Source organism: Protopterus annectens, chromosome 12.part0 (assembly GCF_019279795.1).
Source record: "Protopterus annectens isolate FY-2018-M chromosome 12.part0, PAN1.0, whole genome shotgun sequence".
Lineage (NCBI taxonomy): Eukaryota > Metazoa > Chordata > Ceratodontiformes > Protopteridae > Protopterus > Protopterus annectens.
In genome coordinates, this window is record NC_056746.1 from 601592455 (window position 1) to 601607671 (window position 15217).

Genomic DNA, 15217 nt, shown 5'->3' on the forward strand with positions numbered 1-15217 from the left:
TCATCATCATCATCATCCCCTTTATCCCATTTACATGGGGTCGGGGTATCGTATTAACTGTCGCCAACTCTCTCGATTCAGTGCCACTCTCCTGCCTTCTTCAACACTCATGCATGACTGTCGCAGATCTTCTTTCACACAATCCATCCACCTCTTTGCTGGACACCCTCGCTTCCTCTTACCTTCTTCCTGTCTGTCCCAAATCTCCCTCACCAAATTGTCTTCTGCTTTTCTACACATGTGCCCATACCATCGTAATCTGTTCTCTTTGATCTTTTCTGCAATTGGAGCTACTTTGGCTTCTGCTCTTATGTCCTCATTTCTTCGCCTGTCCCACAGTGTGCATCCTACCACCTTTCTCAGGCACTTCATTTCCATCACCTCTAGCTTCTTCAACTGTTTTGCATTTACTGCCCAGGTTTCTGTACCATACAGTAGCACTGGTCGCACCACTGTCTTGTACACCTTACTTTTCAGCTACTTTGGCATTCTTCTGTCATATACTACACCTGATACTTTATGCCAGTTGGCTGGAGCCCCTCTGATTCTAGCTTTGACCTCTTCATTCAGACTACCCTTCTCCTCAACCACCCCTCCCAGATACTTGAAGCTGTTTACCTGTTCCACTATCTTCCCATCTATCTCTATTCTCAGCTTCTTCTGATTTCCCCAATCTGCTGCCATTACCACTGTCTTATCTGTGCTTAGTTTCATCCCATGTGCCTTCGGATTTGCATTCCATTCTCCTATCCTTTGCTGAAGTTCAAGATCAGAGTCTGCCTGTACTGCCACATCATCTGCATACAGCAGCTTTGTTACTCTGACCCCTCCAACCTGTTTGCTGATGTAGTCCATTACCAGTATGAACAGCAGTGGGCTCAGAGCTGAACCCTGGTGTACACCCACTCCCACTGGAAACCCCTCAGTGAGGCCAAACACTGTTTGTACTTGAGTCACTGGGTCCTTGTACATAGCCTGTACTAATTCTACCAATGTTTCTGGGACTTCAAACCACCACAATACTGCCCAGATCAGCTTTCTTGGGACCTTGTCATATGCTTTCTCCAAGTCTAGGAAACCCCAGTTTGACTCTCTCTTCTTCTCTAGTTTCTTCTCAAGTATCTGTCTCAATGCAAACATCAGGTCAATTGTGCTGCATCCTGATCTGAATCCGAACTGTTCATCTCCCATCTTACGTTCTACTATTCTGCGTATCCATTTATCAATCACCCTCTCCAGAACTTTCATGCAATGTGATAGGAGTTTGATGCCTCTGTACTGTCCACAGTTGTGGATGTCCCCTTTGTTCTTGTACACTGGCACGAGTATGCTTATTCTCCAGTCATCTGGAATACGCCTTACTCTAGTCAAATGTAATTTGGACCTATGGATGGGTAACTACAAAATCACTTCCAGTTTAGGACCCTTTTCCCTCATGGCTAGGGCAATATGCATATATCCCAGCATATCTTTTTTCCTACCTTTGTCTGGGTTTAGGCCACAAAATATAAGGGCTAAAAACTACCAGAGGAATGTAAGGCTAGGCTTCTTAAGATCCTTGCAGCCCATTATACTAGTAAGTACCTATCTTGAAAGATACTCTTGTTGGTCACTCATGCACTTCCTTAATATCCAGTACAGTACTGTGGGACCATGTAGAGGTGTATGTAGTCTAAAAATGGCAAGAAAGTCCTCTGTCTCCATGAGAAGTGTCTTGACCAGTGGCCTAGAACCCTATGACCTGTCTTCCCATGACATGCGGACAGGTGTTTGCTCAGTGGCATGCCCTGCAGTGTACCATTTCATAAATGCGGTGCTAGCTACTGACCACTTTAATGTCCATCACCAGATCTTTGATGGCATGTTTCTGGGAAGCCGGGAATCCAGCAAAAAGAGCTATCGACCATGGAGAAGAATGGCCTGGAGTAAGGACTCATTCTCTGCATTTGAGAACTTTGGTTTCCTTGCATTCTTTCCAGCAGAGTCTGCAGTATTTTTCTGCTTAGTTTTTTTAAGTTATTGCTCTCTAGGTATGGAAAGCACTTTTATTAATATCTTGTGAGTATCTCTGATAACCCCTTGCACCACTAGTCTCCCCTGCATACAGCATACTGTTGTTGTATCTGACAATTATATATTGCTAGTCACACTGTTCAAGTAATATCTATAACACTGCACCTCACCAAGATGACATGACTCTTTCAGGATTAAAAGATTTTTCCACATATGCTATATGTGTAAGCTCTACAACAGTCAAATGTTTTCATTGAAATTAATAGCAAAAAGCCAGCCAGAATGTGTTGAATTGCACACTGAGTATAGCTGATGGCTCTGTGTCCCATTATACTTAACAGTCTTTCAACCCTAATGTTGCACTGATGATAGATCTAAAGAAAGAAAACATATGTGATATATAATGTATGCAAATGGACAAATGTTAGTAATGTGTCTTCTTTTCTATTAATGTATGTTTGCCTTTGTCTTAAGTGATAATTTAATAAAGGTGTTTGAAAAAAAACAATCCTTCAGCCCAGCAGTTGCCTTACCTTCGCAGTACTCTTAATACAACTTTCAATAACCCTTAAAAGTATGAGCTGAAGTGTTTAATTATATAGACAAATACAACAACAGTCAACAGCAACCATACTTGACTAAGTGAGCTTGTGAAAAATAAGACTTACCATATACAACCTAAGATTTAATTTGCCTTAACAAGTATCTTTAGATTCACCTGTTGTAGGTTTAAAAATGTCTGCTCTATGATTTTTTTATTACTATTTCAGAATTGCTCATTTGGCATATTAAGATAACTTGATAAACACTGCACTCATTTTAAGGTAACTTGATAAACACTGCACTCAGTTTAATATAACTTAATAAACATTGAACTCAGTTTAAGATAACTTGATAAACATTGCACTCAGTTCTTCTCAGCACCGTGCAAATTGGATACCAGTGGGCAACTTGTGCACACATGGTGAACACGATTCATCTAGGGGAAGACTTGCATTTGCACATATAACCTGACAGAAGTGGAGCCAACGTAATGCCTGCTTTCTTAACAGCATATAAAGGGATACAAAACGTTCATGTTTCATACCTACGTGCATTTGTGAACCATTATATTACAGTACCCACCACTGTGAGAACAGCTGTGGGTATAAAGTGTCTACCACACTTCTGTGCTTCTTCTAGCTGAGACATCATGGCTGGAGAAGGAGACGGTAGAGTTCCTTTTAGATCACAAGGTGATGTGTGGAGAAAACTAAAATCTTTCTCCATAAAGACAACAGACAAAGGTTCCTGCAGGAATGCTATGGAGAGCCTAAGTTTAAGATTGAAGCCTGGACCAATTTTGTCCAGGCAGTCACCTGTGCCACTGGTATCCCACACACAAGGTGAAACACTGCCATCTTCATTATAGTGACATGAGGTATCAACATTCCGATTTCCTAGACTGATAGGAGGATGAGGTTACAGTACAAGCACCATCACTGTACTACAAGTACAACTCAAGTTAGCTACACATACATCCTGCCAGTGCATGCCATCCATTGATCTTACCTAGTACTATTTTTCTCCATAGCCACTGAAGCTATTACAGAGAATGGGCAGCTGCACAGGAGGAGGCTAGGGTACCTAACAGTGCATTGGGTTGAGTACACTTGCTTCATATGTCCAGGGTTTTAATGTCAACAATCTATTCAGGTAGAACAGGTGTAGTTGGATATAGTATAGGTTTGGACTTACTACCACTTCTCTGCGTACCTCCAGAGATCAGAGGTAGCCGTGACTGTTTGATGGTGTTACTATATGCATGTTCTCATATAACTGACCTGGCTCAAGATGTTAAGGCTTTGCATTCACAATGGAATGGTGTGTCTAATTATTGTAAATGCAGCATTAGACGAGAGAACTATATATGAACAACATGGTCTCATTGTGGAATTTTGTCTCACAAACCTGCTTTGTCAATATATTCTTTCCTGATGATATTACTTGTTTGACTGCGGCCTTTACTTGTATTATAGATATAGCTCAAAATATTAAGACTATGTTGTGTTGATCGGTTGTGATGATGTGCCTTGATTTGACTCCCTCAGTTGGCAGAGTACCATTCTTAGTCATTTGGGAATGGTTTACAGCTACTTCAGTTCTAGCACTTGTGTGGAGAATGTATGTCTGAGCAGCATTTTTCTTTGTATAGACATACCATTACTGTATGTTGGAGTAGAAATTACAGTTTGCTTCCTATCTAGCTCAAGTCATTAAGTCTTTGTCTTCCACAATGCATGTGATGATGGCTATGAGTTTAAGTTCCCATCTCAATTGTGTAAACTAATAGCTTTGGTAAAGTAAAACTTGTGTTTGTAGACCTTTCAATTACAGTACCTGTTAGGGGAGTGCTTGTCTGAGCAGTTGTTTTCTTTGTATATAAACATTTATCTCAAGCATTTTATTGCTGTGTAAAAGACTACGTACTTCATTTAAGTTGTTCAAGTAGCTGAACATATTAATGCTGTGCTTTTTTAAAATGCCTGTAATGATGGCTGTGGGTCCATGTCCCCATGTAAGTTGAGTATGCTAACAGTCCTGGTAAATTGAGGTGTGTTTTCTGTTCCTTCAAGTAGAGTACCTGCAATATCTGTGTCCCTCTGGGTCACAGACTGCCATGGTCACCTCCACACCTCCTGTTCTACCTGCACATATCTGTGTCCCTCTAGGGCCCAGTCTGTCACAGTCATCTCTACACCTCCAGTCCCACCTGCTCTAGATGCTGGTACTGTTGCACCCACCAGTAGTAGTGCCTGTGGGGGTGACAACTTTGTCACACATTAATAACTGTCAGACACAGTAGGGGAGATAACCAGCAGGAGTTTTGTTACCCCCATTAGCCACAATACAGTGAGATACTGACTCATTGAGTGGCATCCCTGCCAAGGACTGGCTCCACCATCTGAGCCAAGGTCTAGTGATGAGGAAATCCAGGGCGATGAGTAAACTCTCAGTGAGGCACAACTGGCAGGGACAGCAGCTACACAAACCCACCCATCTCCCATCCTATTGTTCTTCTACTTGTTGTGTCCTGGCACACGTCTGTCTGTCTGTCCAATCCTCCACTCACCATTTTCTTCCGTCTGTTTGTCTGGTGTCTCCTTCACAACTGTGATTCCTCTTACTCACTCTTATCTTTCCCCCTGTCAGTCTTTTCTGTCTTCATGTTTATGTGCCACTGCTACCTACCCTAACCCTTTTATTTTCCTCTTACTTCCCTTATTTCCTTCCCCAACTTATCTTCTCTTCTACCTGATCTATAAAAAAATTCTCACCTTCCCCACCTCCTCCCTGCTCATTCCATAGGTTTTTAAACTCGATGCTTGCTTCCTTTCTTTCCTGTGCTCCCAGTCACCTCTTAGTCTTGTCATAAAAATAGATGAACATTCCAAATCACTTCTTTTTGTCACTAATGTGCATAAAAGATAGTGTCATACATCACGGAGCACGTGCACAACAAATGAGCACTGCAGCTGCTCATTTTATTCTGTGGCTGCACCCAAGTATTAAGTGCTTTTCCTGCAGAACCTGATGCAGCTACAAGCAGCATATTTAGTAAGCTCATCTCCTTGCAATGATTTCTATTGCTATTCACACTTAATGAGCATTGAGGTTCATTGCGCGCACACACACACACACACACACACACACACACACACACACACACATACACACACACACACACACACACACACACACACACACACACACACACACACACACACACACACACACACAAACACACAATAAAAAGAACACAGATAGCTAAAATTGTGACTACACTCTTTCTGCATTCCAGAGATTTTTGTTTTCACATTGCTGTCCCAAAGCAGTGTGACATATTACCAAAAAATAGATAGCCAGTCACAAATGATGTAATACTTTAATAATGTGGTATGTGCAATAATATTGCAATTCTGCAAATAAAGTCCTGCTGGCAATGATCGTCTAACTGCATTGTGCAGACATCAAGTGGTCAAGAACTGCTGTCATTTGTCACTACAAGTATCTCTGTACGTAATGGGCGACCACAAAGGAGAAAAAAAAATAAAACATGCTGCTTTGAGCTAATGTGCTCTTTATCATATTTCTGATTCTTCTCATGACTAGAAGAATTCAAAGTCTATCTGTAATGTAGTTATGATTCAGTACATTTTGCAGATGTTGAACATGAAATAAGTTGAAGCATTATTTCTGCTGATTGCATTACTGTAATGTTTACTCTGTATAATTATCTAAGTTCTGTTTTTAAAAGAATTGTGTGCAGTATTTAACAATTTATAAATTAAAAAAGCTGGACACATTCCAGTAGTACTTTGCCACTTGGCTTGCAAATCATATGTAGTTGCTTTCTTAATTTAAGAATGTCTCCACAACAATACCTGAGCCTCCTTTCTGACACAATCAGCAGGACTCCCATTTATTAAATGGATTGTAGACAATGTTTATTTCAGGTAAGATAATTTGTTTTCCTTTGTATTATGCAGCGATGCTTCTAGCTGGAACATTACTACACTTCGAGATATTGGTGGCCTAAACAAAGCATTGACAACTGGAATCATATCAAGGCTTAACCAGGTATTGGAATAATTAATGTTGCGCAAGTTCTTCTATACATTTAAATGTATTTTGTTCATAGAATCGTAAGCAATATAGGAATGAAAACACTATGTTCCTCAAAAGAAGTGAAAGTTAAAGACAGGAGTATTCAGACAATACAAAGAAGCACATGCAATACAAAGAAGAATATTAGATAAACAAGAATGAAACAAAAAAGAAATGTAGTGTAGAAAGGACTCACACCGTTGTATAGAAAAGGCTAAAACTGTAGCATACTCTCTTAGCATATAAGCTAGAAGGCGTATTTGAAAAGGTTACCATGAGGTGTGTACAACACCTTAGTAAGCTGTTTCTGCAGGCTACCGCAAATGCTAATCAGGCATTCTACGGGAGTGGCCTATGCTAATTAGCTATGTGCTGTCTCAATGGAAGTGCCTGAAGCAAAGCAGCCAAACGAGTCAGGGAATCTCTTTGCTTTGTAAGTTGCCTCAGCTAGTGAGTTAATCAACATGCGGCTGCATGTGTGAGTGTATGCGGAGGGATGAGTGGCCTTAGGTGTGTGTGTGTGTGTGTGTGTGTGTGTGTGTGTGTGTGTGTGTGTGTGTGTGTGTGTGTGTGTGTGTGACTGAAAGTGTGTGTGGGTGTGTTCTGTTTTTACATGCCTGAACGCGTGAAGTGGTGTGTGTGTGTGTGTGTGTGTGTGTGTGTGTGTGTGTGTGTGTGTATGTGTATGACTGAAAGTGTGTGTGGGTGTGTTCTGTTTATGCATGACTGAACGCGTGAAGTGGTGTGTGTGTGTGTGTGTGTGTGTGTGTGTGTGTGTGTGTGTGTGTGTGTGCGCGCGCGGGTGTGGTGAGGGTTGCTGTCACACTTCTACTCTCCTCTAGACTAACAAGCAGATCCTGCCCTAAAGATAATATCACACCATTTTGGAGCACAAAAGAATTGGGGTGGGGTAACACTAGAACCTAGATCCCTCTCTAGCATGTCTGGTATATTTAGTACAGAGCTACATGTACCCAGGGTCTTTTCTTCAAGAATCTGAGAGCTGTGAGATAAGCTTTTCATCAAAAAGGAAGGAAAAAAAGCTTTTTTTTAAATTCTGCTTAAATATTTTAAGTTGCACTTATACCTGTGTGGTGATACCTTTTTGTACTTCTCTGCTTGTTGTCTCTTGTTTAGCCAAAAAAAAGTTGTCTGCATTTTTTCATTTGTTCTTATGACCTTAGTCTTGTAGCTGCATGTGCAGTTCTGCAAAAGATAAGGGTATTGCTACTAAGTTTATCATAATCCATCCAGTACTGAAAAGGTAGATTAAGCATAGTGGCTACCACAGTTCTTATCCAAAAATAGTCAAACATAATAACCTTATAGAAGGGTCTACTTATGTCAAATAACCCAGATACGATGTCTGTATGGGGTGGAGGACCACAGCCTAATGCAGTGATGCTTGTCTCAGTTATTTTTATCCAATACCCATCTTACTTTTGGGACATTCCCACAGTACATGTAAGTAGTTAGCATTCTCATAGGTGCAGTACTGACAGCTAGGCCATCTTATAATACCATTTAGTGCCAATCTGGCTGGAGTCCATTGCTGGGGATATAAAATTTTGACAAAGGCAAACCTTGCTAAAGGGGTCCATCTGTTATCCCTAGAAGGATTCCAGCAGGCTAGCCATTCCTCAAGCAAAATAGGAGCTTCCCATGTCAAAGTCCATAGATTTACGTAAGTCTGGAGCACACCTCTGGGATTAGACACATATTCTAGATACCATCTTTGGAGTTTGTGTTTAGTCTTACATCATGGAGTCTTATTTCTACTATAGGACCAGTTCAGTATGTTTGTTTGTACAGAGGTGCCTCTGAGTAGGATATTAAAGGGAATGGCGGAATGTATTTGAAAAACTTCCCACCATGAAAATCTACAACTGGGAAATTCCAAGATTTCATGTTTTTTGAATTAGGGTCCCATAAATCGGATACAAAATAGATACTGGCATTAATCCATTGAGACCAAATTAGGGGGTATTGTTACTGCTCACTAGGGGATGATTTCATGTAAAAGTGATGGGGGGGTCAATAGTAGGAAGCATGTATAAGGTGATTCACTTCGACACATAACAAAATACCATCTGGGTCCCGTACCTTATATGAGGGGGATTTGTTAAACTTTGGGGGACAAACTAACTTTAGATAGATTTCTGAGCCTAGTCAAGTGGGAGTTTTGTTGCTCCTGGCCCTATAATACATCTCATTGATAATGGCTTTGCCATATGTAAAAAGGTCAGGTAACCCAGCTTTGGTAGGTACAAACATGGCTTTCCTCCTTACTCTAGGTCTTTTCCCTTCCCAAACAAAGTCTGCAATTAGGCTTTGCACTATTTATATACCCGGAGAAGCTGGCTTGTGGTAGGTTACATAGTAAGAAAAGGAACTTATGCAGGAGAAATATTTGTATCACATGAACCTTAGTTAAAAAGTATATTTTCAGTTTCTTCCAGTGCATGATCTTCCTTTTCATTTCTGCTAACACTGGATCAAAATTGAAAAGAAAAAAAACACTGGCAGGAACCACTCCAAATAAAATAAACAAGTAACTTTATTAAATACCCTGGCACCTTGGCTCAAAAACAGCCTTCAAGAAGTACTAAAAAACATATCAACCTAGCCTGCTTAAATATACATACTAATTATACAATTACTGAATAAAAAAAAAAACAGTTAAGTAAGCACTATCTAATTATACTCCACAAAGACCCGAGGGACACAAAGTATTACATTTTAAAATAAAAACAGATTTGTTGTACAAAAGTTTTCTGGATCAAAATTGCTTTGCACTATATTTGTATTATCAGAATACAGCATAATATCCAAGTATGAGATCCAGTACTAAAATCAGGACAGAGGTCTAGAGCATTTATTATGGATAAAAGCATTTATTGAATGAGAAAAATACAGCCTTTGTTTTATTTATCTTCAGTCCATTGAAGGGAGGCTCATTCATCTAGTGAATCAATTAATTTTGGTATTTGCTCAATAGGGTTATTAAGTACAGTTGTTGACAAACCAGATGGTCAATGGATGCAAAGTGTTGCCCATAGGTATCCTAAATGCAGGGTGTTTTATTAACAGATATTTGTCAATAACATCTATCACCATGAGAAAAAGTATTGGGGATAGAGGGCATCTTTGTCTAGTGATGCTATATAGGTTAACCCTGCAGAAAGTATGCCATTCGAAAGCACTCTAGCTGAAGAACAGACTTATAGCAATTTGACCCAGTTAATAAATTGTTGTGGTACAGAGAAATGGCCTATTATCTCCCATATAAAAGGCTAACTGAAGGAGTCAAACACTTTACTGAAATCAAACAAGTGTGTGCTCCATAGCTCTTTTCCATATGCTGTGCGATTTGTTGCAAACTGAACCATATGTACACAGCATCCTGCCCTCCTTGTCTGGATTTTACAAAGATTGCTTGATTTTCTGGGACAGTATCTTGAATTACCTGTGCTACCACATTGCTAATATTTTTCCAAATATAAAAATAAAAATAAAAAGATGACTAACACAGCTATAAAATAAAAGACATGACATATGTAATTAGAAAGTTCAGTGAGGTAGTTTTCTCCCTTTCAAGACAGGTTTACTAGAAACATGCCCATTCAAACCTGGGTGTCTGTCAGCATTTAAACTGACAATCAACCTTAGTTCTGCACATTCTGTCAAATTCATCAAATCACCAAACCTCAAATTTCTCATAACACTTCCAGAACAGCAAACTTAAATTTATTTTCACTCCCATTATCAGTGACATGCGTGGCCAGTGCATTAATTTGTTAGCCTTTCTTGATATCACCTGAGTGTTCCAAAATTCTCTCCCTTAAACTATGGTTAGTTTTGCCAATATAGTAACAGTTACAGGTCATGCAGGTAGCACAATAAACCACATTTTCAGTGTTGCAGCTTGCAAAACATTTCAGTTCCAACCTCCTGTTCATAGATTTCAGGTAGAGAACAGTTGTATTACTAATAAAACACAGATAGAACAATGCCGGCAAGAGAAGGTACCTAATCTCTTAGTCCTGATGTGAGGTTTAGTATGTTGATTTCTATAACACAGTTGATGTTTCAGGGAGAGATTGTTTTTAAAAGAAAACTTAGGCACAGGACCAATTATGTCAGCTACAGCATCATCTATCAAGAGTACAGACCAATGTTTTTTAAAAAAACATTACACAACTCACCAACATTACTGGAGTATGTTAGAGGCATCCTAACTATTTGTATATTATTATTATTAGTTGGTTGTTCAGAACTAAACTTTCGAGTAGCGAAATAAGGTCGTGCAAGTGAATCTTTAAGGGCATAGACTTCATCCATAGTTTTATATACTTCAGACTCTGTATAGCCTCTATCAATAAAGTCACAAGCAGTCTGACATAGTGCAGCATGGGCTTCGTCTTCCTTGTCATGCAGTCTCATAGTTCGTAAAAATTTACCTTTAAGCACATTTTTGGGTATGTGTCATGGGTGCATGCTAGATGCATGTAATAAAATATTACATCTGCATGTTTTTTTATAAATAGCTGTTCTAAAATTCTTAATTCATCCACACTAACACATACATCCAAAAAATGAATACTAGATTCAGAGAACTGGTAAGAAGACCTAAGAAATGTTGTGGCTGAGTGCAAATATTCAATGAATTGACTCAACGATTCAGCTGTTCCCCTCCAAACAACAAAAAGATCATCCACAAATCATTTATAATAACATAAATTACTAACAAAAGGATTATTGTTGTGCACAAATTCATGTTCCCAAAAAGCCAATACCACATTAGCATAAGAATTAGCACAGACAGTCCTCATTGCCACTCCAAGTTTCTGCAAAAAGAACTTGTAATGAAAGAAAGTTCCAACAAAACACAAATCAAATATAATTTACTGTTAGACAAACAACCTGCTATGGTTAAAAAAACCTATTATATTCTATACCTAGCTCATTTGGTATAACTGTGAAAAGTGAAGCCATGTCTAGAGTCACTAAAAGCAGTCCAGATCTATGTACAAACATACTGGACCGTGAGTATACATCACTCAAAAATGTTTTAGTGCCCTTTAGCACACTGGATACAGTATCCAATAAAGGATGTAATTGTCTTTCCACAAAAATCAAGAGGGGTTCAGTAACCAAAGGTACCAAAGGATGTTCCACACAGAAAAAACTCGTATAAGTCTTGACCAATCACTCCAGTCATAAGCAGATCATATAACAAAACGTCAACTCTTTTTTATGATGCCATCAACTTGAAATTTATGAAGCAGTTTATAAGTCTCAGTATCTGATAACATCTCATTCATCTTGCCTAGATAGTCATCTCTGTCCATAATAACAACCCCATCTCCTTTATCTGGGGATCATATTTCAGTAGCAGTATTACTTCGAATTTCCTTAAGTGCAGAATGTTCGCCTGCTGTTAAATTATAAAATGATGCCTTAGAGTCAAACATGGAATTCTCCCTTAATTCATGTGCACATAACCTGGTAAAAGCTATACCACTGGATGTATCTCAGGTGTGAAAGTACTGGATTTCTTGAGTGTATTTGCACCATTACTTACATTATCTTTAAATAGATACTTTAAACTAACGTTACGTGCAGAAATTTTTAGGTCAGTAATAACATCAGATAAAACAACTTTGTGGGCAGGTATAAAAGAGAGCCGTTTATCTAAGAGTCTTTTCTCATCTATATAGAGGGTATATGATGAGATATTAAATATTAAGTTACCACATTCTTGTTTCACAATCTCATATTGTTGCATAATTTTGACCTCACTCTCCCTCTCCTTTGTGGTCTGCTCCTCGAACTCCCTTTCTGAAAATCCTGCTGGGATTAGAAGTGATTCATTGAGGGGAAAAAACAGGGACTTTAGTTCCATCTGCTACAGTGTCTGACTTAGAGGTAGGGGCTGGGCTGTTAGTATCTACCGTTTTCATATTAACAGAAGTTAGGACGGGAGCAACTCTCTCTTCTTATGTTACAGATGTTTCTGCATTCACAGTTCTGTTGATTTCTGATAACATCACACCAGCACTGTTAGAGTTCTCAGTGCTAGCCACTCTAGCCACTGTTTCACAGGGCCAAGAAAAAACATGCCCTTTGTTAAAATCTGCCATGTCCCTAAGTAGTTTCTTGTGTTTTGTCATTTGCAGTCTACTTTCAAAAGCAGAGACATTATCATACATCATATCATATCTAGAGCTGCATGACTCAGAGCAAAAATGAATATTAATATCAGCCTGTAGCTTCCTGATCTCCTCTTGTAGCTGCAATTCTGCATGTTTAAAGTAATCAATCAGCAATTGGATGTAGTTAAAACTTAGCTGAAGATTAAGGGACTGCCAGCGCTTAAGAAATTCCGGGTGGCTGTCCCCATATGTTGGCATTCTTAATACTCTAAGACCACGGGGAACAACTTTATGTATTAGATTTGCTTCCATATGTAACCACTTCCATTGCAGCTGCTTATGTTTAAATAACTTATATTCCAAGTCTCTCAGAGCTGTTAAAACTGTTGAGAGTTGCATACTTCTGTTTCCAGTTCATTAGAAGGACTTAAGAACACCAATGGATTACAATCTACCACTAACATCTGAGAGAGGAGTTCCATAGAATGATTCAAGGTTTTGTGTGGATTATAAGCTAAATCCATATCCATGCCTTCTGCCATGTCTGAGCAGTATAGCACACAAAGTAATATAGAGTATAAAAAAAGTGCCACTGCTCTGTTAAGGTCAACAAAATACACAAGAAACTGTAAAATAAAAATAAAAATATAAAGCCGACAAACACAGCTGTATAATAAAAGATTTAATGTACAAAGTTAGCACTTTTCACAGCAAAACTGCTCCTTCATCAGACTTACATTAAAAACAGTCAAGACAAGCATTTATGTATACACCACATGACATATCTTATTAGAAAGTTCAGTGAGGTAATTTTCTCCCTTTCAAGGCAGGTTTAATAGAAACATGCCCATTCAAGCCTGGGTGTCTGTCAGCATTTAAAATGACAATCAACCTTAGTTCAGCACATTCTGTCAAATTCATCAAATCACCAAACCTCAAATTTCTCATAACACTTCCAGAACAGCAAACTTAAATTTATGTTCACTCCCATTTTCAGTGACATGCTTGGCCAGTGCATTAGTTTGTTTGCCTTTCTTGATATCACCTGCATGTTCCAAAATTCTCTCCCTTAAACTATGGTTAGTTTTGCCAATATAGTAACAGTTACAGATCATGCAGGTAGCACAATAAACCACATTTTCAGTGTTGCAGCTTGCAAAACATTTCAGTTCCAACCTCCTATTCATAGACTTCAGGTAGAAAACTGTTGCATTACTAATAAAACACAGGCAGAACAATGCTGGTAAGTAATAATTTACTACATGCACTAGCATGCACCCACAACACATACCCCAAAATGTGCTTAAAGGTCAATTTTTACGAGCTATGAGACTGCATGACAAGGAAGACGAAGCCCATGCTGCACTATGTCAGACTGCTTGTGACTTTATTGATAGAGGCTATACAGAGTCTGAAGTATATAAAACTATGGATGAAGTCTATGCCCTTAAAGATTCACTTGCATGACCTTATTTCTCTACTTGAAAGTTTAGTTCTGAACAACCAACTAGCAATAATAATATACAAACAGTTAGGATACCTCTAACGTACTCCAGTAATGTTGATGAGTTGTGTAATGTTTTTAAAAAACACTGGTCTGTACTCTTGATGATGCTGTAGCTGACATAGTTGCTCCTGTACCCAAATATTGTTTTAAAAACAATCTCTCCCTGAAATATTAACTGTGTTAAAGAAATCAACATGCTAACCTCACATCAGGACTGAGAGATTAGGTACCATCTCTTGTCGGCATTGTTCAACAAGCTTTACCTACACTGTTTAATCTCTTTCATACTTCAACAGGACTTCATCAGAACTACTGCAAACCTCATTCCGCATACTTATAAATAGTCAGTCATGTAATTTAGTCATGGGACCCTTAAAGTTCATCATTAAAGGGACCAATTCACAATAAATTTTAAACTGAGTATAAATAAAAAATAGAGTAAATACATAGTTAATAACATAGAATCACAAATATTGTTAAAACATGCACTTTAAAATCGATCGTATTTCAGTAAAAAAAAAGAGTGTCATGCAATACTGTTAATTTGCATTTTTAATAAGCCCTAAAAAATAAACAAGCATAATTGTACTTCTCCACATGCATATGAAACTGCATGTGGTAATAATAGTGCAAAATTTACAATTTAGATGCTTGCATTTTCAAAACACAACTGATAGACAGTAGTTGCACTGAAAATGGGTCCTGTGCCCAAAGCAGACTTTTCAGTCAATCAGTACATACATAAATAAATAGCTGTTCTATCTCCTTCATTCTCTAAGTATTATTTTCAATAGAAATATCATGTTCTTGCATTGAGTAACCAGAGCCTAATGGACATCCTTCTGTACAGCAGTATTTGCTTAAGAATTTGATGAGGAGTTGGGTGCTGTCAATA

General features: G+C 38.6%; 1 protein-coding gene across 1 annotated transcript in view; it reads left to right on the forward strand.

Moving 5' to 3' along the window:
* The window catches only part of LOC122816738 (mucin-4-like), a 544109-nt gene that overhangs the window by 425379 nt on the left and 103513 nt on the right, over positions 1–15217 (forward strand). The window contains exon 25 of the mRNA XM_044089732.1: positions 6543–6633. Within this exon, the coding sequence (XP_043945667.1) occupies positions 6543–6633 (91 nt within the window). The remainder of the gene's footprint in view (positions 1–6542; positions 6634–15217) is intronic.